The sequence below is a fragment of the Pituophis catenifer genome, unplaced genomic scaffold (assembly GCF_029215685.1).
Source record: "Pituophis catenifer annectens isolate HBS135680 unplaced genomic scaffold, rPitCat1.0.hap2 SCAF_9, whole genome shotgun sequence".
NCBI lineage: Eukaryota > Metazoa > Chordata > Lepidosauria > Squamata > Colubridae > Pituophis > Pituophis catenifer.
Genome location: NW_027256889.1, coordinates 17,562,054 through 17,581,399, shown reverse-complemented (window position 1 = coordinate 17,581,399; position 19,346 = coordinate 17,562,054). Strand labels below are relative to the sequence as shown.

At 42.7% G+C, this 19,346-nt stretch overlaps 1 protein-coding gene across 1 annotated transcript in view; it reads right to left on the bottom strand.

Moving 5' to 3' along the window:
• Positions 1 to 2,352: 2,352 nt before the first annotated feature.
• The window catches only part of CRYBG2 (crystallin beta-gamma domain containing 2), a 37,322-nt gene continuing 20,328 nt past the window's right edge, over positions 2,353 to 19,346 (bottom strand). The window contains exons 10-19 of the mRNA XM_070949650.1: positions 17,785 to 17,927; positions 16,099 to 16,225; positions 15,606 to 15,638; positions 14,751 to 14,863; positions 13,418 to 13,547; positions 11,229 to 11,368; positions 9,011 to 9,134; positions 8,105 to 8,263; positions 5,985 to 6,144; positions 2,353 to 2,899 (exon numbers count right to left, since the gene is read on the bottom strand). Of these exons, the coding sequence (XP_070805751.1) occupies positions 2,811 to 2,899; positions 5,985 to 6,144; positions 8,105 to 8,263; positions 9,011 to 9,134; positions 11,229 to 11,368; positions 13,418 to 13,547; positions 14,751 to 14,863; positions 15,606 to 15,638; positions 16,099 to 16,225; positions 17,785 to 17,927 (1,218 nt within the window). The 3' untranslated portion in view covers positions 2,353 to 2,810. The remainder of the gene's footprint in view (positions 2,900 to 5,984; positions 6,145 to 8,104; positions 8,264 to 9,010; positions 9,135 to 11,228; positions 11,369 to 13,417; positions 13,548 to 14,750; positions 14,864 to 15,605; positions 15,639 to 16,098; positions 16,226 to 17,784; positions 17,928 to 19,346) is intronic.

Sequence of the window (19,346 nt, the reverse complement as noted above, 5' to 3'; positions counted from 1 at the left end):
ATTCCCTAGCCCAGTGGTTCTCTCGGCCTTTTCTTCACCACGAACTCCCCACCCCCCCAAAATACCTTTTGTGGCCAAGGACCATGTCTATGGATCTCCAAGACCTAACTCAATATTTAAATCATAACATTTCTTCAAGCCTTCGTGGACCCCCTGTGATGACATCATGGGGCCCCCAGGGATCCACGAACCACAGATTGAGACCACAGATTGATAGCCAATATGCTGGCTGGGGAATTCTGGGAGTTGAAGTCCATACTTCTTAAAAGTTGCTGAGATTGCGAAAGACTGCTCTGCAGGATGCTTCTACAGGAATAGAATTTCTCTACAGCAACATTCCAGAACTGCATTGAGTTCTGTGGGCTCAAGAACGGATGCAAAGGCTTCCATATTCCATCTGTTCAACTGTCTGATCCCTTATGTACTCCATAGGGCCTGTCATAACCTACTCCACATCAAGGACAACCTTGTCCTTCCACATTTGATGCACTTTCTTCCCAGGATCTTCTGGGATACTGGCCAGAAGTAAACAAGAAAAAGAAAGAGGACATTACACAGCCAATGTGGCTTGCCATGAAATGTCTTCTCCACAGCCATTAAAATGAAGATACTCTCTTGTTTTGGGACCTCAAGCCATGAATGCAATGGGATATTCTCCTTTTCCTCTGAATGGAGCCCCTAAAAAGTTATTCCAAAGAAAGGTGGGAATTTGACGGATTTATGAGTCATTTTCAAGACATGCAACACCTAATTAGATGCATTTTTTCTCATTATTCCTCCACATAGCATTTATGGACACCTATAAGCCAAGTATTCCTCTATAACAGGCATCTCCAACCTTGGCAACTTTAAGAGTTGTGGACTTCAACTTCCAGAATTCCTCAGCCAGCAAAGTTGAGGAGCTTTGCTGGCTGAGAAGAGGGAGTCAAGCTATTCTCCAAAGCACCTGAAGGCAGGACAAGAAGTAATGGGTGGAAGCTAATCAAGGAGAGAAGTAACCTAGAACTAAGGAGAAATTTCCTGACAGTTAAAACAATTAATCAGTGGAACAACTTGCCTTCAGAAGTTGTGGATGCTCCAATACTGGAAGTTTTTAAGAAGATGTTGGATAACCATTTGTCCAAAGTGTGTAGGGTTTCCTGCCTAAGCAGGGAGTTGGACTAGAAGACCTCCAAGGCCCCTTCCAACTCTGTTATTCTATTCTATTCTATTCTGTTCTGTTCTGTTCTGTTCTGTTCTGTTCTGTTCTGTTCTGTTCTGTTCTGTTCTATATTTGTATCTAGTTTCTCACCCATTCCTGTGAGGAGCTACTATCTGTTATGGCTCTGCTGCTGAATGGGGCTTTGTGCAATATCCTATGAAAAAGCCTTGGTGGTACAGGGGTTTAAGGCACCCTGTTATTAAGCTTATTAAGACCAGCTGCCTGCAATTACTGCAGGTTCGAATCTCGCCAAGGCTCAAGGTTGACTCAGCCTTCCATCCTTTCTAAGGTAGGTGAAATGAGGACCCAGTTTGTGGGGGCAATAAGCTGACTTTGTATAAATATACAAAAGGATGAAGGCTATTGCTGAGCACATTGTAAGCCGCCCTGAGTCTTCGGAGAAAGGCGGCATATAAATCAAATTTAAAAAAAAAAAAAAAAATTCTCCTCCTTAATAGAAAACATGAGAATGGATTTGCCAGCAAAACTGCAACATACAATTCAAAGCAAACATTGCCCTCCAAATGGCTGAAACTATGATGAGACCCAATTATTTCTGTAACTCACTGTAACCTTCCACCAAGGCTTTGAAAAATCAAAGAGTCTGTTTAATGATAGACAGAAATATAGATGATCTACAGCAGCTCCATACAAAACAAACCTTTTATTCACCTTTGGATAATGTTTGGGACCCCAGCTAATTATCACTAACTTTTTCTTTGTGGACATGTTTTGTATATTTTATGTCCTTACAGGTAATTTGTCCTCAGATTTTAATATTATTGATCCGCTGCGGGAAGATTTCAGATATGCAGTGCATGCAATAAAGTGAAAAATATATTTCTGAGCAAGACGAATTCTGCAAGAAAGAGTAGGGGGAAAAAATTCTAAATGGAAAAGCACTGTAGAAAGATTTTAATCTTGCTATAGGAGATGTTTGTTAGCCTTTATTTCTGCCAAGAGAGATGCTACAAAGTGCCTAACCTTTTTCATAACCCTGTATATAGTATTTCCATGCTCATCATATGCCTGGAGCCTATTTCAGTGGGAAATAAAAGAATCATACAAATCCACCAGAGAGAGATAAGTTTATAAAAGCATCTTATGTTACATAGATACATAAATAGAATTTTTAAAGGTAGGAAGGCCTCTTTCCCTTGGGAAAAAAAAAGAGTAAAAGGCACAAGCATGATTGTGCATGCCTATATATGTATATGTATGTATAGGTTTTTATGTTAACTGAATTTCTCTTTAAATATCCAATCCAGCTGGGATGCCTCTTCCTGCTTGAGTCCCAGCCCTGTTAACGGTGAATAACTCACCTCTTCGAATTGTGCAATAATCTGTACTTTGGAAAGCATCACTCTGGGCAGCTAAAAAAAAAAAAAAAAAGAGTATAGAAGGAAGAAAATGTCCAGTGCAAACCGACTGAGAAAGTCAGTCTCAGATCTGTGTCATTAAACAATTGTGCTTTTTTTTTCCAGACTGTGAGCTTTGGAAAAGGACAGGTGGCTTAGCTTGACCAAAAAACACGGTTAATCTTTTCCAACCCAAACATGACTTGCAAGGCGAGCTCTTGTTTTTGCTCCCGATCCCCTTCCTGCCTTCTTCACATCACTTGAACATCCCAAATCTGCGTGGGTCTCTCTTCAGAGGAATCCCAGAGGACAGCGTGATCCTGGTCGTAGGTTCTTCCTCCTGCAAGAAAGGCGGAAAGGAGTGAGTGTGCGTGGGAAAAAAGCAACGGGAAGTTGTACGTAAACAACAAGGCGCAATGTGGGAGATCAAATTCTTCCGGTATCAGTTTCAATTTTTTCCAATCTAGGTAGTCCTCCACTTACAAACAAAATTGAGCCCAACATTTCTGTTGCTAAGCGAGTCATTTGTTAAGCTTTTCAAGAACAGATTGGACTGCCATTTGTCAGAAATGGTGTGAGGTCTCCTGCTTGGGTGAGTGTATGTGTGTGTGTGTGTGGGGGGGGGGGTTGGACTAGATGACCAACAAGGTCCCTTCCAACTCTGTTAATCTGTGAAGTGAGTTTTGACCCTGTTTTGCGATCTTCCTTGCCACGCTTGTTAAGGGAATCACTGCAGGTGTTAAGTTAATAACCCGGTTGCTAAGTGAATCTGGCTTCCCCATTGATTTTATTTGCCAGAAGGTCGTAAAAGGGAATCCCACGACCACCGGGACATTGCAACTGTCATAAATACGAACCAGTTGCCAAGCATCCGAATTTTGATCACATGACCACAGGGATGGTGCAATGGCTGAGAAAAGAAGCCCCCAAACTCAGAGGCTTTTTTTCTGAAGCTCTGTTTCGGAGGCTTTCAGAGGCAGAATTTTTTTTTTTTTTTCCTGAAACAGGGTTTCAGAAGTTTCAGAGGCAGAAAAAAAAGCAAAAAAAAAAAAAAAAAAAGCAAGGCACAGAGCTCCCAACCAAGGAACTTGTTGCTAAAATTCACCTCTGGGAACAGCTGATTGGGGGTATTCTGGGAGGCCGATCCACCTGCCAATCAGCTATTTTCTTACTTTCCAAAAACTAAGGTGCGTCTTATACTCCAAAAAATACAGTAATTGTCTCCTGCAAACACCCCTCCCCTTTTGCTCCTCTTCTATTCTCTATGGGAGGGGCCCTTCATCGTCCACCTGTGAACTTACTCTCAAGTCGACCCTTGTTTCTCAGCTGTTCCCTTCGTCTGGCAACTCTGTGCATGCGCACCCTGGGAACAGGCTCCAGCTGTTTGTCTGCCTCACTGATGTCTGACTCCGAAGGCAGCTGATACCTGTCCTACGGCCCTGGCCCCTTCTCTGCCTCTGACGCAGAGCCTTCATCAGAGCCTTCCCCAGACTCCAGGACTGGCCCATGTTCCCCCCCAACCTCCCCACTGTCTGAATCCGGCGGGCCACAACAGGAGGAAAGCAGAAAGGCACAGAGAGCAACCCCATTAACAGAATTAAGACATTCGATTTTAATGTTCATTAAAATGAACATTAATTTTAAATTAAGTTCAATGTATTTTGGGCCCTGGCTCTGCTGTTTTTTCCAATGTGGCTGCTGGCATATTGCTCAAAGGGCAGCAGCTACCAGCTGAGAGGGAGTTGCTGAACTGCTATCAGGAGGGTTTGCTGTGGGAAAATGCCAGTAAGGCATTTGAGAGCAAATTAAAGGCCCATATTAAGTTAATATTACACATTATTTATATATGACTACATCACTAGGAGATAATGCAGTTCATGTGATATATTACTTCAGTTAGCTATATTACATATTATACTGTATGTGAAATATTACTATGAAAACACAGATAAGCGTTTTAAATGCATGAGAACAATTACAGCATATTATATAACATATTTATATGCATTAACTATATATGCATTTTAAGTACAAGAACTATATTATTATAAAGTATTCCATTTCACATACCATGAAATTCCATGCATTTTAAAGACTCTTACAATATGAAATGTTATATTGCTGCATTAGCTATTTGTGTAACTATATATGTTATCATGAGATGTCATAAATATTTTAAAATAGTTACATAATATGAAGTACTATATAATATATTACATATTTCACCATAATGCATATAAGCAATTTAAGCAGTATCAATTGTTAAATATTGCTGTAATATATAATATATTATCATACATAACTATAAATTACAATGAAATAATGCCTATAATACACACAATATCAAGCACTACTGTATATTGCTGTAATATATATATTAGGACTGTATTTAAATATTACTATGGAATAATACGAATGGGCATTTTAACCATATGCAATACCAAGTCTTATATTACTCTATTACAATATCTGCATATTTATATATTACTATATTAATAAGAGATAGCGCGTATGTAGGAGGCATTTTAAACATGCATTTACCATTACGTAATACAATAAATAGAAATTATTTTTAGGTCCTGGGAATGGAGGAAATTCTAATGAATGCAGGCTGATTGGGCTATGCTTTGATATCTCCTGCCAGAATAAACCATATGCTACTAAAATTCTAATTCCTATAACCTTTAACTGGGCAAAATGGTGCACCATAGGACAAAACCTTTTGAACCCAAGTACCTCAAATGGGCTAACTTACAGAATGCATCCAAAATCTAGGACCCTGGAGCTAAAATTTGGCAAATTGTATAAAACATTTTATGACATAAACGTTATCATAAAGTAGTCTACTCTATGACAGGGGTCTCCAACCAGGGCATTATTCACTTACCATTGCTACCGGTTTGCAAATGTGAGCGCATGCGCAGAGCGTCAAAAACAGGACATGATGACATCCGGGCAGGTGGGTGGAGCCTCCCACTGCTGCCACTACTGGTTTGCCCGAACCAGATAGAACTGGCTGAATGCCACCTTTGTCTCCAACCTTGGCAACTTTAAGACTTGTGGCTGAGGAATTCTGGGAGTTGAAGTCCACAAGTCTTAAAGTTGCCAAGGTTGGAGACCCCTGCTCTATGACATAATACAAAATGTCATTAGACGTTTCCTGTGCTGATGTTTGACCGTGCTATGGAGTTCAACATGGGCTATTTTCAAGGCAGCTACATCTCTGAATGTATCCCAATTTTTCCAGGGAAGGTAAATATATTAAAAGCTCTGTCATTGTTGAAGAGATTGAGGAATCTGGTAAGCAAATGTCTTTTTGAAACAATGGCTCCATGTAGCACAGGTTGTCTAGTCTCTCCTAAATCTTATCTTCTGAAACTGTTCTTTGGAGCTAAGTCAATATGATCACTCCCCCATCCTCTTACCTTTTACATCTAGAACTTTATCTTCGAACATCTGGCTGCATATTCTCCCAGACGAATCAATTCTCCACGTCTGCCGAGGCATTCGACTCTCAGACCATAACACCACTTTGGTGCCTTTTGCAGCTGCACCAATCACCTGGAGACTCATATTGGGTGCCACCTGAAAACCAAGAACAGGTTAAGCATTTTTACCAATTCTGGTAAAAAGCACTATTATTAGTATTTTTTTATCTTCATCATCAGGTAGCGTTAAATTATGAGACCTTTCCTCAACCTGATCTGGTCCAGATACATTGGAGGTATAATCGCCAGGTATAACAGCCGTTGGATTGGTTGACTGAGACTAAAGGGATTATACTCCAACATACATGGAAGTTATTGGCTTGTGCAAAAGTTTAATGGTGGAGGACCTCAGTCCAGTGGTGGGATTCAAATAATTTAACAACTGGTTCTACCCTAATGACCGGCTGGGTGGGCATGGCCATGGTGGGCATGACCAGGGAGTGTGACAGGTAGCACTCAACCTCCTGTACCCCCCTGGGAGCAAAAATGGACCGCCCCCGTGCCCCGTTTTGGGCCTAGTGGCCTCCCTGCAGCTTCCTAGGAACAAAAATGGGCCGGGAGGGACACACACCCCGCTATCCCATTTTGGGCCTAGTAGGCCTCCCAGCAGTCTCCTGGGAGCAAAAACGGCCCTCAGGGGGCCTGCACTGCACCCTCCAGCATCCTATTTTGGGCCTAGTAGGCCTCCCTGCACCTACCTGGGAGCCAAAATGAGTGGGGACTCCTGGAAGGGGCAGGGCGGGGAGAGGCAGGGCCAGCCAGCAAATTAACAACCAGTTCACCCGAACTGGCCCGAACCGGCTGAATTCCACCACTGCCTCAGTCAGAAGACTTTCAACTCAGGGATGATACACCTCCGTCAATGGTTGCTAATCATGATGGCCACTTATTAACTCCAGGATAAGAAGCAACTGAATTTGGGAGTGGGGGGGACAGAAATATCTGGTTAACCATTCCAGGAAATGGTTGGCTTTTGGACACTTTTGGCCTGATCCAAAACTTATTTTCTGACATTTTTATGGATGAATGGACAATCTTGCCTGTCTTTGGAGGCAACAATGTGATCTCTAAGTGATGGCCCAAGTGCCAGTACAATTTTTTTTTAAAAGTATAGAGAATTTGCATTAGTACAGGATCACATATTGATTATTTAGAAAAAAACAGAATCTTATGCTTGGAGAAATTGAAGTAGCCAATAGAGATGGTCAAGTTGAATTGTTTTATTCAATAAAATAATTCCAGGGGTGGGGGAGGATTTGAGCAAGTGGGATGGAAATCTAATGAAGAGATCAAATAGAATTCTGAACTGGTACACTCCATTCTGTAACTTCATGTTGCAAGTCCCACATCTAGGATTTGCTTGTTTCTGAAGCCAAGAAATTAAAAGAGGCTTGCTCCTGGGGAGGAAAGCTATGGCAAATCTAGACAGCTTAGTAAAAAGCAGAGACATCACCCTGCCAACAAAAGTGCATGTAGTCAAGGCTATGGTTTTCCCAGTTGCAATGTAGGGCTGTGAAAGTTGGACCATAAGAAAGGCTGAGAGCTAAAGAATGGAGGCCTTTGAACTCTGGTGCTGGAGAAGACTCCTGCGAGTCCCTTGGACTGCAAGGTGATCCAACCAGTCAGTCCTAGAGGAGATCAACCCTGACTGCTCTTTAGAAGGCCAAATCCTGAAGATGAAACTCAAATACTTTGGCCACCTAATGAGAAGGAAGGTCTCACTGGAGAAGAGCCTAATGCTGGGAAAGATTGAGGGCAAAGGAAGGATGAGACGGCAGAGAATGAGGTGGCTGGATGGAGTCACTGAAGCAGTCGGCGGGAGCTTAAATGGACTCCAGAGGATGGTAGACGATAGGAAGGCCTGGAGGAATGTTGTCCATGCGGTCGCGATGGGTTGGACACGACTTCGCAACTAACAACAAGAACAACACTATTTATCCTACTGGGGAACAAGTTCCCAGGACCTGGTATAAATGTTTGGATATGTATAGAACCAGATTGATACATTCTTGACTGCCTCAATCTCTATCTCTATCCAGGTGGATGAAGGTCCTTACTTGGTTCTTCATAAGTCCCTCTTCATAGTACCAGATGCAGCTGTTCTGATCACTGATCTCCGAAACCAGAACTCGCCCAGCTTTCATGTCTTCAACATCATCGGGCACCGACAGGAAGGACTTCAACTCTTGATTTTTTAGTCGGAAATAGACCCTTCTCTGCAAAAAGGGGAGGAGAGATGAAGGTAAACATGGCACACTGTGAATTAGTTTGAATTGTCTGTGTTTGTAAACAAGTCCTGTACTGTGGAATGACATCTCTACAGTATTGGTAACCAAGATTGGGAATGCTTACTTAGATGTTACGGTTACAGGAACACAGAGCAACAAAAACAAAGGCAGAAAATTCTGGTTGCGAAGAACTGTATCAGTCATAGAATTGAAAGATACCCCAAAAGTCATCTAGCCTATCTCTTGGCTCCAAGAAGAAATGCATCGTATAGAGCAGTGTTTCCCACACAGTAGCCATTTTAAGATGTCTGGACTTCAATTTCCAGAATACCCGCCATTTTAAGATGTCTGGACTTCAATTCCCAGAATACCCCAGCCAGCAATGCTGGCTGGTGTATTCTGGGAATTGAAGTCCAGACATCTTAAAATGGCTACCGTTGGGAAACACTGGTATAGAGAGAAAACCATCCTTCTTCCTTTTCAGGAGAAGAGAGACCACTGTTTTACAAACATTTCATTTCCATTGCGATCCTTTCTTAGATGTAGAACCAATATATATTTATTTCTTACTTATAACATACATAGGAATCTCCTATCTGTTTGCTTTATTTCCTTCTAGCATCCCTCACCCTGCCCAAGTGCCAAAGAGTTGATTCTGGTTGGGTCACATTATTCATTCAGTTCCTTCTATGTTTACCCATCCACCCCAGATGATCAGAAAACTGCGAGACTCACCTGCTTGATGGGATACAGGGAGCCAATATGTTGAACCCCACTGTATGTCAGCCAGTTGGTGATCTCTGTGCATTCCAAAACCCACTGACGGCCTCGGAAGTCACTGTGTTCGCACAGCACCCAGCTGCAAATTGGAATCCGCATGAAACCAACCATAGGAGGAAAAGCATTAACAAAAAGCCCATTGAACAGGATCAGTTGTCAAATATTCTTTGTCCAAAAGAAGCCCAAGATATGTTAATTGTACCAAGAGAAGTGAATATTTGTAACTCAGGGTTGAACTGTGAGGTCCTTGGTGCTCTCTGAGCTTGGTTGTTTTCTTCTAGATGTTTTATTACCCAAGTAAGTAACAGTGATTACTGTTCTGACCCAGCCTTAGCAGAACCCATAAACAGACTCCTTGTCCCGAAAAAAAACCCTCTTCATTTAACTACTGTGAATTCATGGCATTCACACACAGAAAAGACCAGGCAATAATCCTTCCAAGGGTCAATTACAATAACAGACCTTATCAGTCCTTGGATAATTGCCAGGCCGAGAGCTTCCAGTTGCAAAGCTGTAAATTAATTCCTGGCAAGAAGTCTCTGAGGCACGAACCACAATAAGGAAAGAAATACGAATTGTTGTCTCCTGCAACCACTAATCCCCTTCTGTTTCCATTTATTCCCCAGCCAGGGAGGGGCCATTCAGCGTCCATGTGTGCCTTTCTTCCCGATTCGGCCCCTGTTTCTCAGTTGCTCTCCTCTCCTAACAGCTCTGCATGTATACGCATCTGGAACTGGCCCCAGCTGTTCTTCTTCCCCACTTATCTCCGACTCTGAAGGCAGCTAGGAAATGTCGGACGGCCCTGGCTTTATCTCTGCTTCCGATGCAGAGCATCCATCAGAGCCTTCCCCAGGCTCCAGGACTGGCCCAAGTTCCTCCCCAACCTCCTCATTGTCCAAATCTGCCACCAGCTCCCTTGGCAGCTGGTGGGCCACAACAATTACTACCCAACTTTTCATTTCCCAACTATGGAGATAATGGTGATTACTACACAATGCAACGTGATGATGTTATCTAATTAGGTAATGAAACATCTGCAAGAAAACAAACGAGCTCAGAGAGCACCAACGACCCCCTACATTTATTCCTTACACAATCAATCTCAAGGAGAAATATGTATTGCCTTGAAAAATGATAATATTATAGCAACTGCCCTCAATTAGGGCTCACTTTCAAACCCGCCCATCCTTCAGTCAGTGAGAGCCAGTTTGATGTACTGGTTAAGGCACCAACTAGTCTAGTGCCGCTTTAGGCATAAATCCAGTTGGGTGACTTTAAACCAGTCACTCTCTCTCAGCCCTAGAAAGGAGGCAATGACAATCCACATCCAAAAAATTTTTGCAAAAAAAACCCTGCAGGAACCATTCCAAGCAGTTGCCAAGAGTCAATGCTGACTTGAAGGCACAAACCCAGAATCCTTCAGTGGCATACGTGGACAATCACAGATTGGGAAAAGTTTAGGACCAAACCCAGAACAACCAAATAAGAACAAATGCAAAATATGCACCTAAAGACATATATTAGAAGGATATGCATATAAAAAGCATTATGCGCAATGCTGGGAAAAGGAACCTCACCCCCCACCCCCCGGAAGAAGAAATAATAAAGAAAATTTTGACATGTGCAGAAATCGAGAGGCTGACACTAGAATATAAAGACAAGGACGAGACAGAATACTATAAAATTTGGAACAAAGTGTATCAATGGTTGGAAAGGAGAAAAGGAGTTGGAACAAAAAAGATTTAGGGTTTGTAGAACTGACACTGGACAATATTTAGACAAATATGTAAATGAGGACAAGAGATATGTTTATAAGAACAAAGTAGCAATGTATGTTAAGTAGTAATTATATTTGTTGTTATGTTAAAAATCTGTATGGATATGACAAGACCAGGATGGTCACACTGTGTCCAATGTTTAACTTAAAAAAAAGTTTAAAACTTTTTTTAAAAAAGCATTGCTCAATGGTGGAAATGGCTGATACACATACACAAGGAGGAAACAGTTTGAATAAGAATGTATATACACTATTGAAAATGGATTCAAAAGTTCAGATAAATGTTTTGAGCCAACTTCATAAGAAGCTGGGCTGAACTTGTGGTCTGGAAGGAGACAAACTCAATGCAAAGTGAAATGAGCCAATGGTCCATCCCCTCGTTTTTTCTTTACTTACATTCCACCTTTTACTCGGACAGAGAGCACGTGATTATTGAACCCTTCGGCTTTCAGGCTGCGTACTTCACTATTCAACTCAATCTCTTTCCCTTCGAAACACTCCAACCCATGCAGAAAGATGGAGGGCTCAGAGAAAAACTGTAAAAAAAAAACGGGAAGAGCAAAAAACAAGATGAAAACAAGGTTGGGGGTTATTTGGTCAAACAATAAAATGCGAGCAGCCCCTCAAAGTTTGCTTGCAAAGCTCTTCGGTGAAAAATTGGCATGCCATTCTGAATTCCGAAAAGAATTCAAATTCTGTGAGTGGTTGCTACTCCAGTTTAAAGAATTTCAAGAGAATGAGATTGATTTTGGAAAAGATGTCCATGCGGATGATCCTAACAGGTATAAATTATTCCAAGTGGTATAGACTTCCTTTTGCTGAGTTGACATCGAGATCTCTGCTTGGAAAAATGGGGAAAAGCTGAGTGATAATGGACAGTACAGAACAGCTTTCCCACGAGATGTTCTTCAGAAGAACGTTGGACTACAGTTCCCATTGTCATTGGAACAATATATACAAGTTGGCTGAGGATGATGTGAACTATAATCCAATGCTTCTGAGAGGCACAACACAATGAGGGGTAAAAGAAGTGCAACATGAAAAATTATTGTATGAAGGAACATAAAGGTAAAGGTAAAGGGTTCCCCTCGCACATATGTGTGCTAGTCGTTCCTGACTCTAGGGGGCGGGGCTCGCCTCCGTTTCAAAGCCGAAGAGCCAGCGCTGTCCGGAGATGTCTCCGTGGTCATGTGGCCGGCATGACTAAATGCCAAAGCCACACACAACGCTGTCACTTTCCCACCAAAGGTGGTCCCTATTTTTCTACTTGCATTTTTTTTGTGCTTTCAAACTGCTAGGTTGGCAGAAGCTGGGACAAGTAAAGGGAGCTCACCCCGTTATGCGGCACTAGGGATTCAAACCACTGAACTGCCAACCTTTTGATCAAGAAAAAAGGACGCCAGTTGCGTCCCTTTCTGGATCGGGACTCGTTACGCACGGTCACTCATGCCCTTGTCACCTCCCGCCTGGACTATTGCAACGCTCTCTACATGGGGCTCCCCTTGAGGAGCACCCGGAGGCTCCAACTGGCGCAGAGTGCGGCCGCGCGGGTGGTAATGGGAGCGACATGGCGTTCCCATGTAACACCCCTCCTGCGCAAGCTGCACTGGCTCCCGGTGGTCTTCCGGGTGCGCTTCAAGGTTTTGGTTACCACCTTTAAAGCGCTCCATGGCTTAGGACCCGGGTACTTGCGGGACCGCCTACTACCACCAATGGCCTCCCACCGGCCGGTACGCTCCTATAGAGAGGGGCTCCTCCGGGTGCCATCAGCCAAACAATGCCGACTGGCGGCCCCCAGGGGGAGAGCCTTCTCTGTGGGGGCACCTACTATCTGGAATGAGCTCCCCCCAGAGATACGGAGGATCCCGGATCTGTGCACCTTCCGCCGCGCCTTAAAGACCTTACTATTTCACCAGGCCGGCCTGGCCTAATTTTCCCCCTCTTTTATAAAAGATTTTTAAAATTTTAAATATCTTTTAGTATTTTATATATTCAATTTTAAATTGGTTTTAAAAGTTTGGGGTTTTAAATTTGTCGGGGCCAAAATTATTTAATTTGATTTTATTCTATTTTTTAAATTTTGTATTGTATGTGTTTTTATTGTTTGGCTGTGCACCGCCCTGAGTCCTTCGGGAGTAGGGCGGTATAGAAATCTAATAAAATGAAAATGAAATGAAATGAACAAGCTCAGCATCTTAGCCACTGAGCCTTAAGACTATGAATCCACCTAGTACTTTCCTTTCCACAGTGACCTAACAGCACTGCCAGAAGCCCATGGGCAGGAACAAGGCTCTTCTTGATGCCCCCAACACCAAGAGGTTGCCCAAACAGCTCAAATCAAATTACTGCAGACATTTTGACTAGCTGACCAGTCATTTCCATATCTTGTAACAAGCAGTTTCTTAATTGTTCCTAGTGTGAAAAGGTAACTTCTTCTCCCTATCCTGAACTTAGACTTCCCAAAATGGGACAATCAGAAAGAGAAAGACTCTCTTGAATCAAACTTGACAATGTTGTTTTCTTGGCAGCAACTGAGTAATAAGAACTCCAGATAAAAGCTTGGAAGGATGGGCATCATGACTTACAATAGGGATTTTCTTCAGAGAGCAGATCGCTGTGGTGAAGGCGCAGCCCATGGAGCTCAGTGTTGGATACTCGCCTTCTGAGAGTATGTGCTGCTCACCATCAAACTGGTGGCCATCGTAAAGAATCCAGCTAAGAAGAGACAATTTGAAGTTGACGTGTGTGACTCTAGAGGCAGTGATCAAAAGCTCATCAATGAAAGAATTATGAGTTCATGGAAACCCGATCTCCCTTTAAAGCAGTGTTTCTCAACCTTGGTAGCTTGAAGATGGGTGGACTTCAACTCCCAGAATCCCCCAGCCAGCAGCGCTGGCTGGGGGATTCTGGGAGTTGAAGTCCACCCATCTTCAAGCTTCCAAGGTTGAGAAACACTGCTTTAAAGTGTACCTTAACACCATCTGAAGAGCAAACAGGCATCTACTGAAAACACATTCACCTGGGAATAATGGCTAGAAAAATTGGAAACTGAAAATGGAAGTGTTGTTCTTAGAAAAAGATGATACACTCTTTTTATAATTATATAATATAAGCCCAAAGAAGGCATAGGGATTCCTCTTAGAGGCTCAAAGGAAAAATGTTGATTTCACTCCTCTCCCATCTGCTTTTTCTTGCTACAAGTATGTCATGGTAATTTTTCCCCTCTGTTTCTCCTCTCCCCCCCCCCCACCATTGACGTCAATGGCTCAGTTGACAGGACTGTCTGGGGAAACCCCACAAAATGACTCAGAATTATATTTTAACTACTTCGACATTGCTGCTTTATATGAAAAGTTATCAACCCATTCAGTCATTTCACTCTCTGAACTGTACTTTGGATAGACTTCCTTCCCTTTGAGAACTGCTCCAATTCCCCCCTGTAGAAATCTTTGGGCCCTACCATGTTTCCCCGAAAATAAGACCTCCCCAAATAATAAGTCCAATCAGGCTTTTGACCGCATGCGCTAAAATAAGCCCTCCCCCAAAATAAGCCCCCCCCAAAAAATAAGCCCTCCCCTATAATATTTAAGCACATGCGCAGCTGGTCCCTGCCATTTCCTCTGGTTAGGGTTAGGGAAACAGAGGTGGAAATCAGGTAAGACGGCAAGAGGAGCCCCTCTTGCTCCACACGCCCCAAAATAATAAGACCTCCCCCGAAAATAAGGCCAAGCGCTTATTTCGGGGTTCAAAATAATATAAGACAGGGTCTTATTTTCAGGGGAACACAGTACCTCTTTTTCCCTAAATGGAAGGGAATGGAGTACCATTTCTTTGGGATCCAGAGCAGGAAATACTAGCAGAATGGCAAGAACAAAATGAGAATGAATGAAGGAGGCCCTGCTGGTGAGAGATGCTTACCTGCCTCCATTGACCCTACAGGAATGGGGGATGAAGTTCTCTGGAAGAGTTGGTTGGTTCTCCTTAAAAGTCATGGAGTTCCCTGAGAAATCAGGCTCTGAGAAGAGTTGGATCTGGGGAGTCAAAAATATCTTGATGTGAACAAGAGATAGACTGAAGTGGCTTGGAATAACTGTCTCACAGGCGTAATTGTTTTATTTTTAAAATGATGGTTTTCAAAATTCCATAAGGAAAGGAAATCATTTTGCCTTCTCCATGCTGGCTGGGGAATTCTGGGGGTTGAAGTCCACCCATCTTAAAGTTGCCAAAGTTGAGAAACTCTGGGGTAAACATTGCTCACAGGGCTGCAGGGAGCTATTCAAAGGACGATAACTGTTTTCATTGATGAACCTAATGTAACAATGTGATCGTCAATCCTGCTTCTCTGAAAATACTACATCTATAAAATATAAATAACCTGATCATCCAATTACTACAGGAGATTTTTTTTGTAATCTGGGAGGGGAGGTATGCTGCATTTTTTATTTTTATTTAGCTAATTGTCTGCAAGGAACATAGGAATCGTGGCAAATTATACCACCAAAAGAAGCACAGTAAAGATTTTAAATTTCAGGAAAAGCTCTATTAAATACAGCCTTTATTTATTATTGGGATAGGAGAGGGAAGCAAAATAGGATCAGCAGTCCAGTTTAGTAAAGGCTCAAGAAGCATCACGTAAAGCCTATAAACAGCTTTGGGTAAGCCGGCCTCTGATTTAATGGACCAAACCAACTCAAATGTGGTAATCCTGCTAGAATAGCGTAACGTGACATAAAAGCTACCTTCATGCCTTGCTTCTCAATGCCAACTGCTCACCTTAGAAATGAAGAACAAGCTGCGTTCCCCAACCTGTGAGGAAATAAAAGTGAATTATCATATGCTATTTAGATCAGGTTAAAGAAATGTATTACTGACTGCATGATCCGGCTAGCTAGCACAAAATAGAATAGAAGTGTAACTATGCTACGGAATTCACTCCTACGTGAGTGAGATCTGAAATGGGAAAACGGCCAGTGCATTGCAACCTCTTTTCAGTTTTGGACTGGAAAGAGTTCTCTGAAAAAAACATGTATGTTCAGCCAGTTTTAACACACCGCTCATTGCTTAGCTGTTAATCTCTGAAGAATATACGTGAGCATACAAAGCCAAGCTTTGAGGCTTCTCCTTTTTTAATGGAATGGGGTTCCTACTTCAGGAGGACTATATGCAAATGCAGAAGGATCCAGAGAAAGTTGTTGCTTGAAGATTTGGGAGTGTGGGTTGCGGGACATCATATCTGAACTGGAGGGAAGTGAAGGCAGGCTCTTACCTGTAGGACAGGTTGCACGGAGGCGATCTGGCAACTGGTTGCTCCCCAGTCTTCACAGTTGCGATACACACCTTTCTCCAAAATATATTGCTCCCCACTGAAATTCTTGCCTTCATAGGCTACCCACCTGGTCACAGCAAAGGAAATGAAATTATCCCCATGTACTAGTCCCAAAAGAGTGTTCAGTTCTATCCCCTCTGTTAGCCTTCAAATTACAGCTGCAGATCTAAAAATATTAGTGCTCCAAGAGACCCTTAGTCCCAGGAATGATGAGATTACAGGACTTAGTATTGTAGTCAGCCTGTCCAAACTTGGGACAGGAAGTTTGAAAGCTAACATTGCTGGTTGAGAATTTAGAAAGTTAATATCCCAGTACAGGTAGTCCTCGACTTAAAACAGTTCGTTTAGTGATCGTTCGAAGTTGCAACGGCACTGAAAAAAGTGACTTATTTTTCACACTTATGAGCATTGCAGCATCCCCATGGTCAGGTGATTTACATTCAAATGCTTGATAAATGGTTCATATTTTTAACAGGTGCAGTGTCCTGGGGTCATGTGACCATTTTTTGCGACCTTCTGACAAGCAAAGTCAATGGGAAAGCCAGATTCATTTAACAATCGTGCTACCAAGTTAACAACTGCAGATATTCACTTAACATATGTGGCAAGAAAAGTCGTAAAACGGGACAGAACTCACTTAACAAATTGAGCATAAATTCTTTGCTCAATTGTGGTCATAAGCCAAGATCTACCTGTACATCTGGAAGATGCATTGAGTAACGCTGGTGGAGCAATACGAAGCATCTTATAGAATAACAGAGTTGGAAGGTCTTCCAGTCCAACCCTGCTCAAGGAGTAGACCCTATAGAATTTCAGACAATTTCAGCTGTCCAGTTTCTTCTTCAAAATGTCCAGTGATGGAGTGCCCACAACTTTTGAAGGCAAGAAGTACCATTGATTAATTATCCTCACAGTCAAGAAATTTCTCTTTATTTCTAAGTTTCTCTCCTTGATGCAGCAGTAATTACAGGGGTGGGCTGCTGCGGGTTTGCAGGGGTTCGGGAGAACCTCTAGCTAAGATTGTGTGCAGTTCGGAGAACCCCCAAATCCCACTCCTGGCTGGCCCCACCCACCCTGCCCCACCCCTCCCAGGAGTCCCCACGCGGCCCGTTTTGGATGCAGGTAAGTGCAGGGTGCATGTGGAGGCTTGGGGAGGGCGAAAAACCGGCCTATTGGAAGTTTGGGAAGGGCGGGAATGGGCCCAAGAGGGCCTCTTGAGCCTGGGGAGGCCGTTTTCACCCTCTCGGAGGCTTGAGGAAAGCCTCTGGAGCCCGGGAAGGGCAGTCCCCCACCTGTGGTGCAGGAAGCCGACTAGGCCACGCCCATCCAGCAACCGGGCAGAGAACCCCTTGCTAAAATTTTTGAAGCCCATCCCTGAGTAACTAGTATTCACTTAGCGACCATTTCACTTAACAACCTGATCGTTGGAACGGTACTTGATTATTAAATGAGGAATGGGTGTACTACAGTGAATCAAAGAGAGTTCTGTATCATCCACTTTTGAGTATCTTCTTCATTCCCAGAACAGAAAGAAAGTTTTCACCCCTTTTGCCCAAGTAACAGATTTTGCCTATTTCCATCAAGGTCATCTTCCTTACTCTCTACATTTCCTCAGCAAATACTCACACTCCGTTCAGGACATGGATGGATTGTGTCATGATCCCATATTTGGCCAGCTCAACATCTGGCAGGGCCTCACTGAGCTCAACACTGGGGCCATCTTCAAAATCCATAGCTTCAAAAAGTACAATGGCTGGGTCCACAAAGTCCTGCCCAGGGATGAAAAAAAAAATGAATGTAGCAATAGCATTTATTCATATTCTCAATAGAATCACCTAGAATAGCCCTCTGAATAGCCCTCAAGTTATCCTGGGGTCACGTGATCGCCCTGTCAGACCCGGAAGCCATATTTTACACATTTGGGCCTTCAGGACTGCTACATCTTCTTCTGTGGGAAAATGGGAGGGGGGATTGTATAGAGTGTAGATGATATGTAGTCAAAATAACATTCCTTTCTCAGAGAGTCAAGGACGCATTGCCCTGGCACATGGAGTCGGATGACTGGGGTGTGTCTTCAGTTTGGATGGTGGATGATTGGACCATGTGATGGACATGAGGGTGCTGGGCAGGGACTTGAACTTATCTATGGGTGGGGAAAACCTGGAAAGTTTCAGATTTGGGTTTTCCCAGATGTGCCAATATGACATATCTAATAAAATGGAACTTTGAGGAAATCTAAGCCTCGGAGTTTTCTTTTGTTGGGGTTGTTACTTGGAACCCTGACATGCCTTTCACAACGTTCTGACAAGCAAAATCAATGGATTCACTTAACAACCGCGTTACTAACTTAACAACTGCAGTGGTTCATTTAACTAGGGCAAGAAAGGTCGTAAAATGAGGCAAAAATCACTAAAGGCTTATCTTGCTTAGTACTGGAAATTTGGGGCTCCATTGTGTGTTGTAAGTCAAGGATCACGTGTACATTGTTATAATAAATCCCCCTTTCTCAAAATACTACTTTCAAGTGAGTAACATGGTGGATAGAGGAGGCACATAGTTTGTTTTTTTATGTCTTTTATTAAGTCTAAGTCACCTGAATGATATATTATTCCTCACAGCAAAGAGAAGCAGAGATGGTTAAATTGATTGTTTTATCCAAAGAAGAGAATATATCTAACCTGGTCTCTATTTTGAAATTGCTTCCGGATTTTGCTTTCAACGAAAAAAAAAAATGAAACTTTGATTTTGTTTTTGTAAATTAGATAGGCTTATTGTTATAGAAATGGCTTGTACATACTGTTGCGTAAAAGCCAAAAGTTGTGGTTGTAATGTTGTTATCTTCTACTGTGCTAAAGAGAGTTGCAAATCGGTGCCTTTTTCTTTTCTTTTCTCCCTTTACACTATATCTCTTTTTTCCCCACCCCCTTTTCTTATCCTGTTTTCCCGAAAAGAAGACCTCCCCGGATAATAAGCCGAATCGGAATTTTGAGCGCATGCACTAAAATAAACCCTCCCCAAAAGTAAACCCTCCCAAAAATATATATAAGTGCATGTGCAGCTGGTCCCCACCATTTCCTCGGGTTAGGGAGATAGAGGTGGAAATCAGGTAAGACAGCAAGAGGAGCCCCGTCTTGTTCCACACACCCCAAAATAATAAGACCTCCCCAAAAATAAGGCCAAGCGCTTAT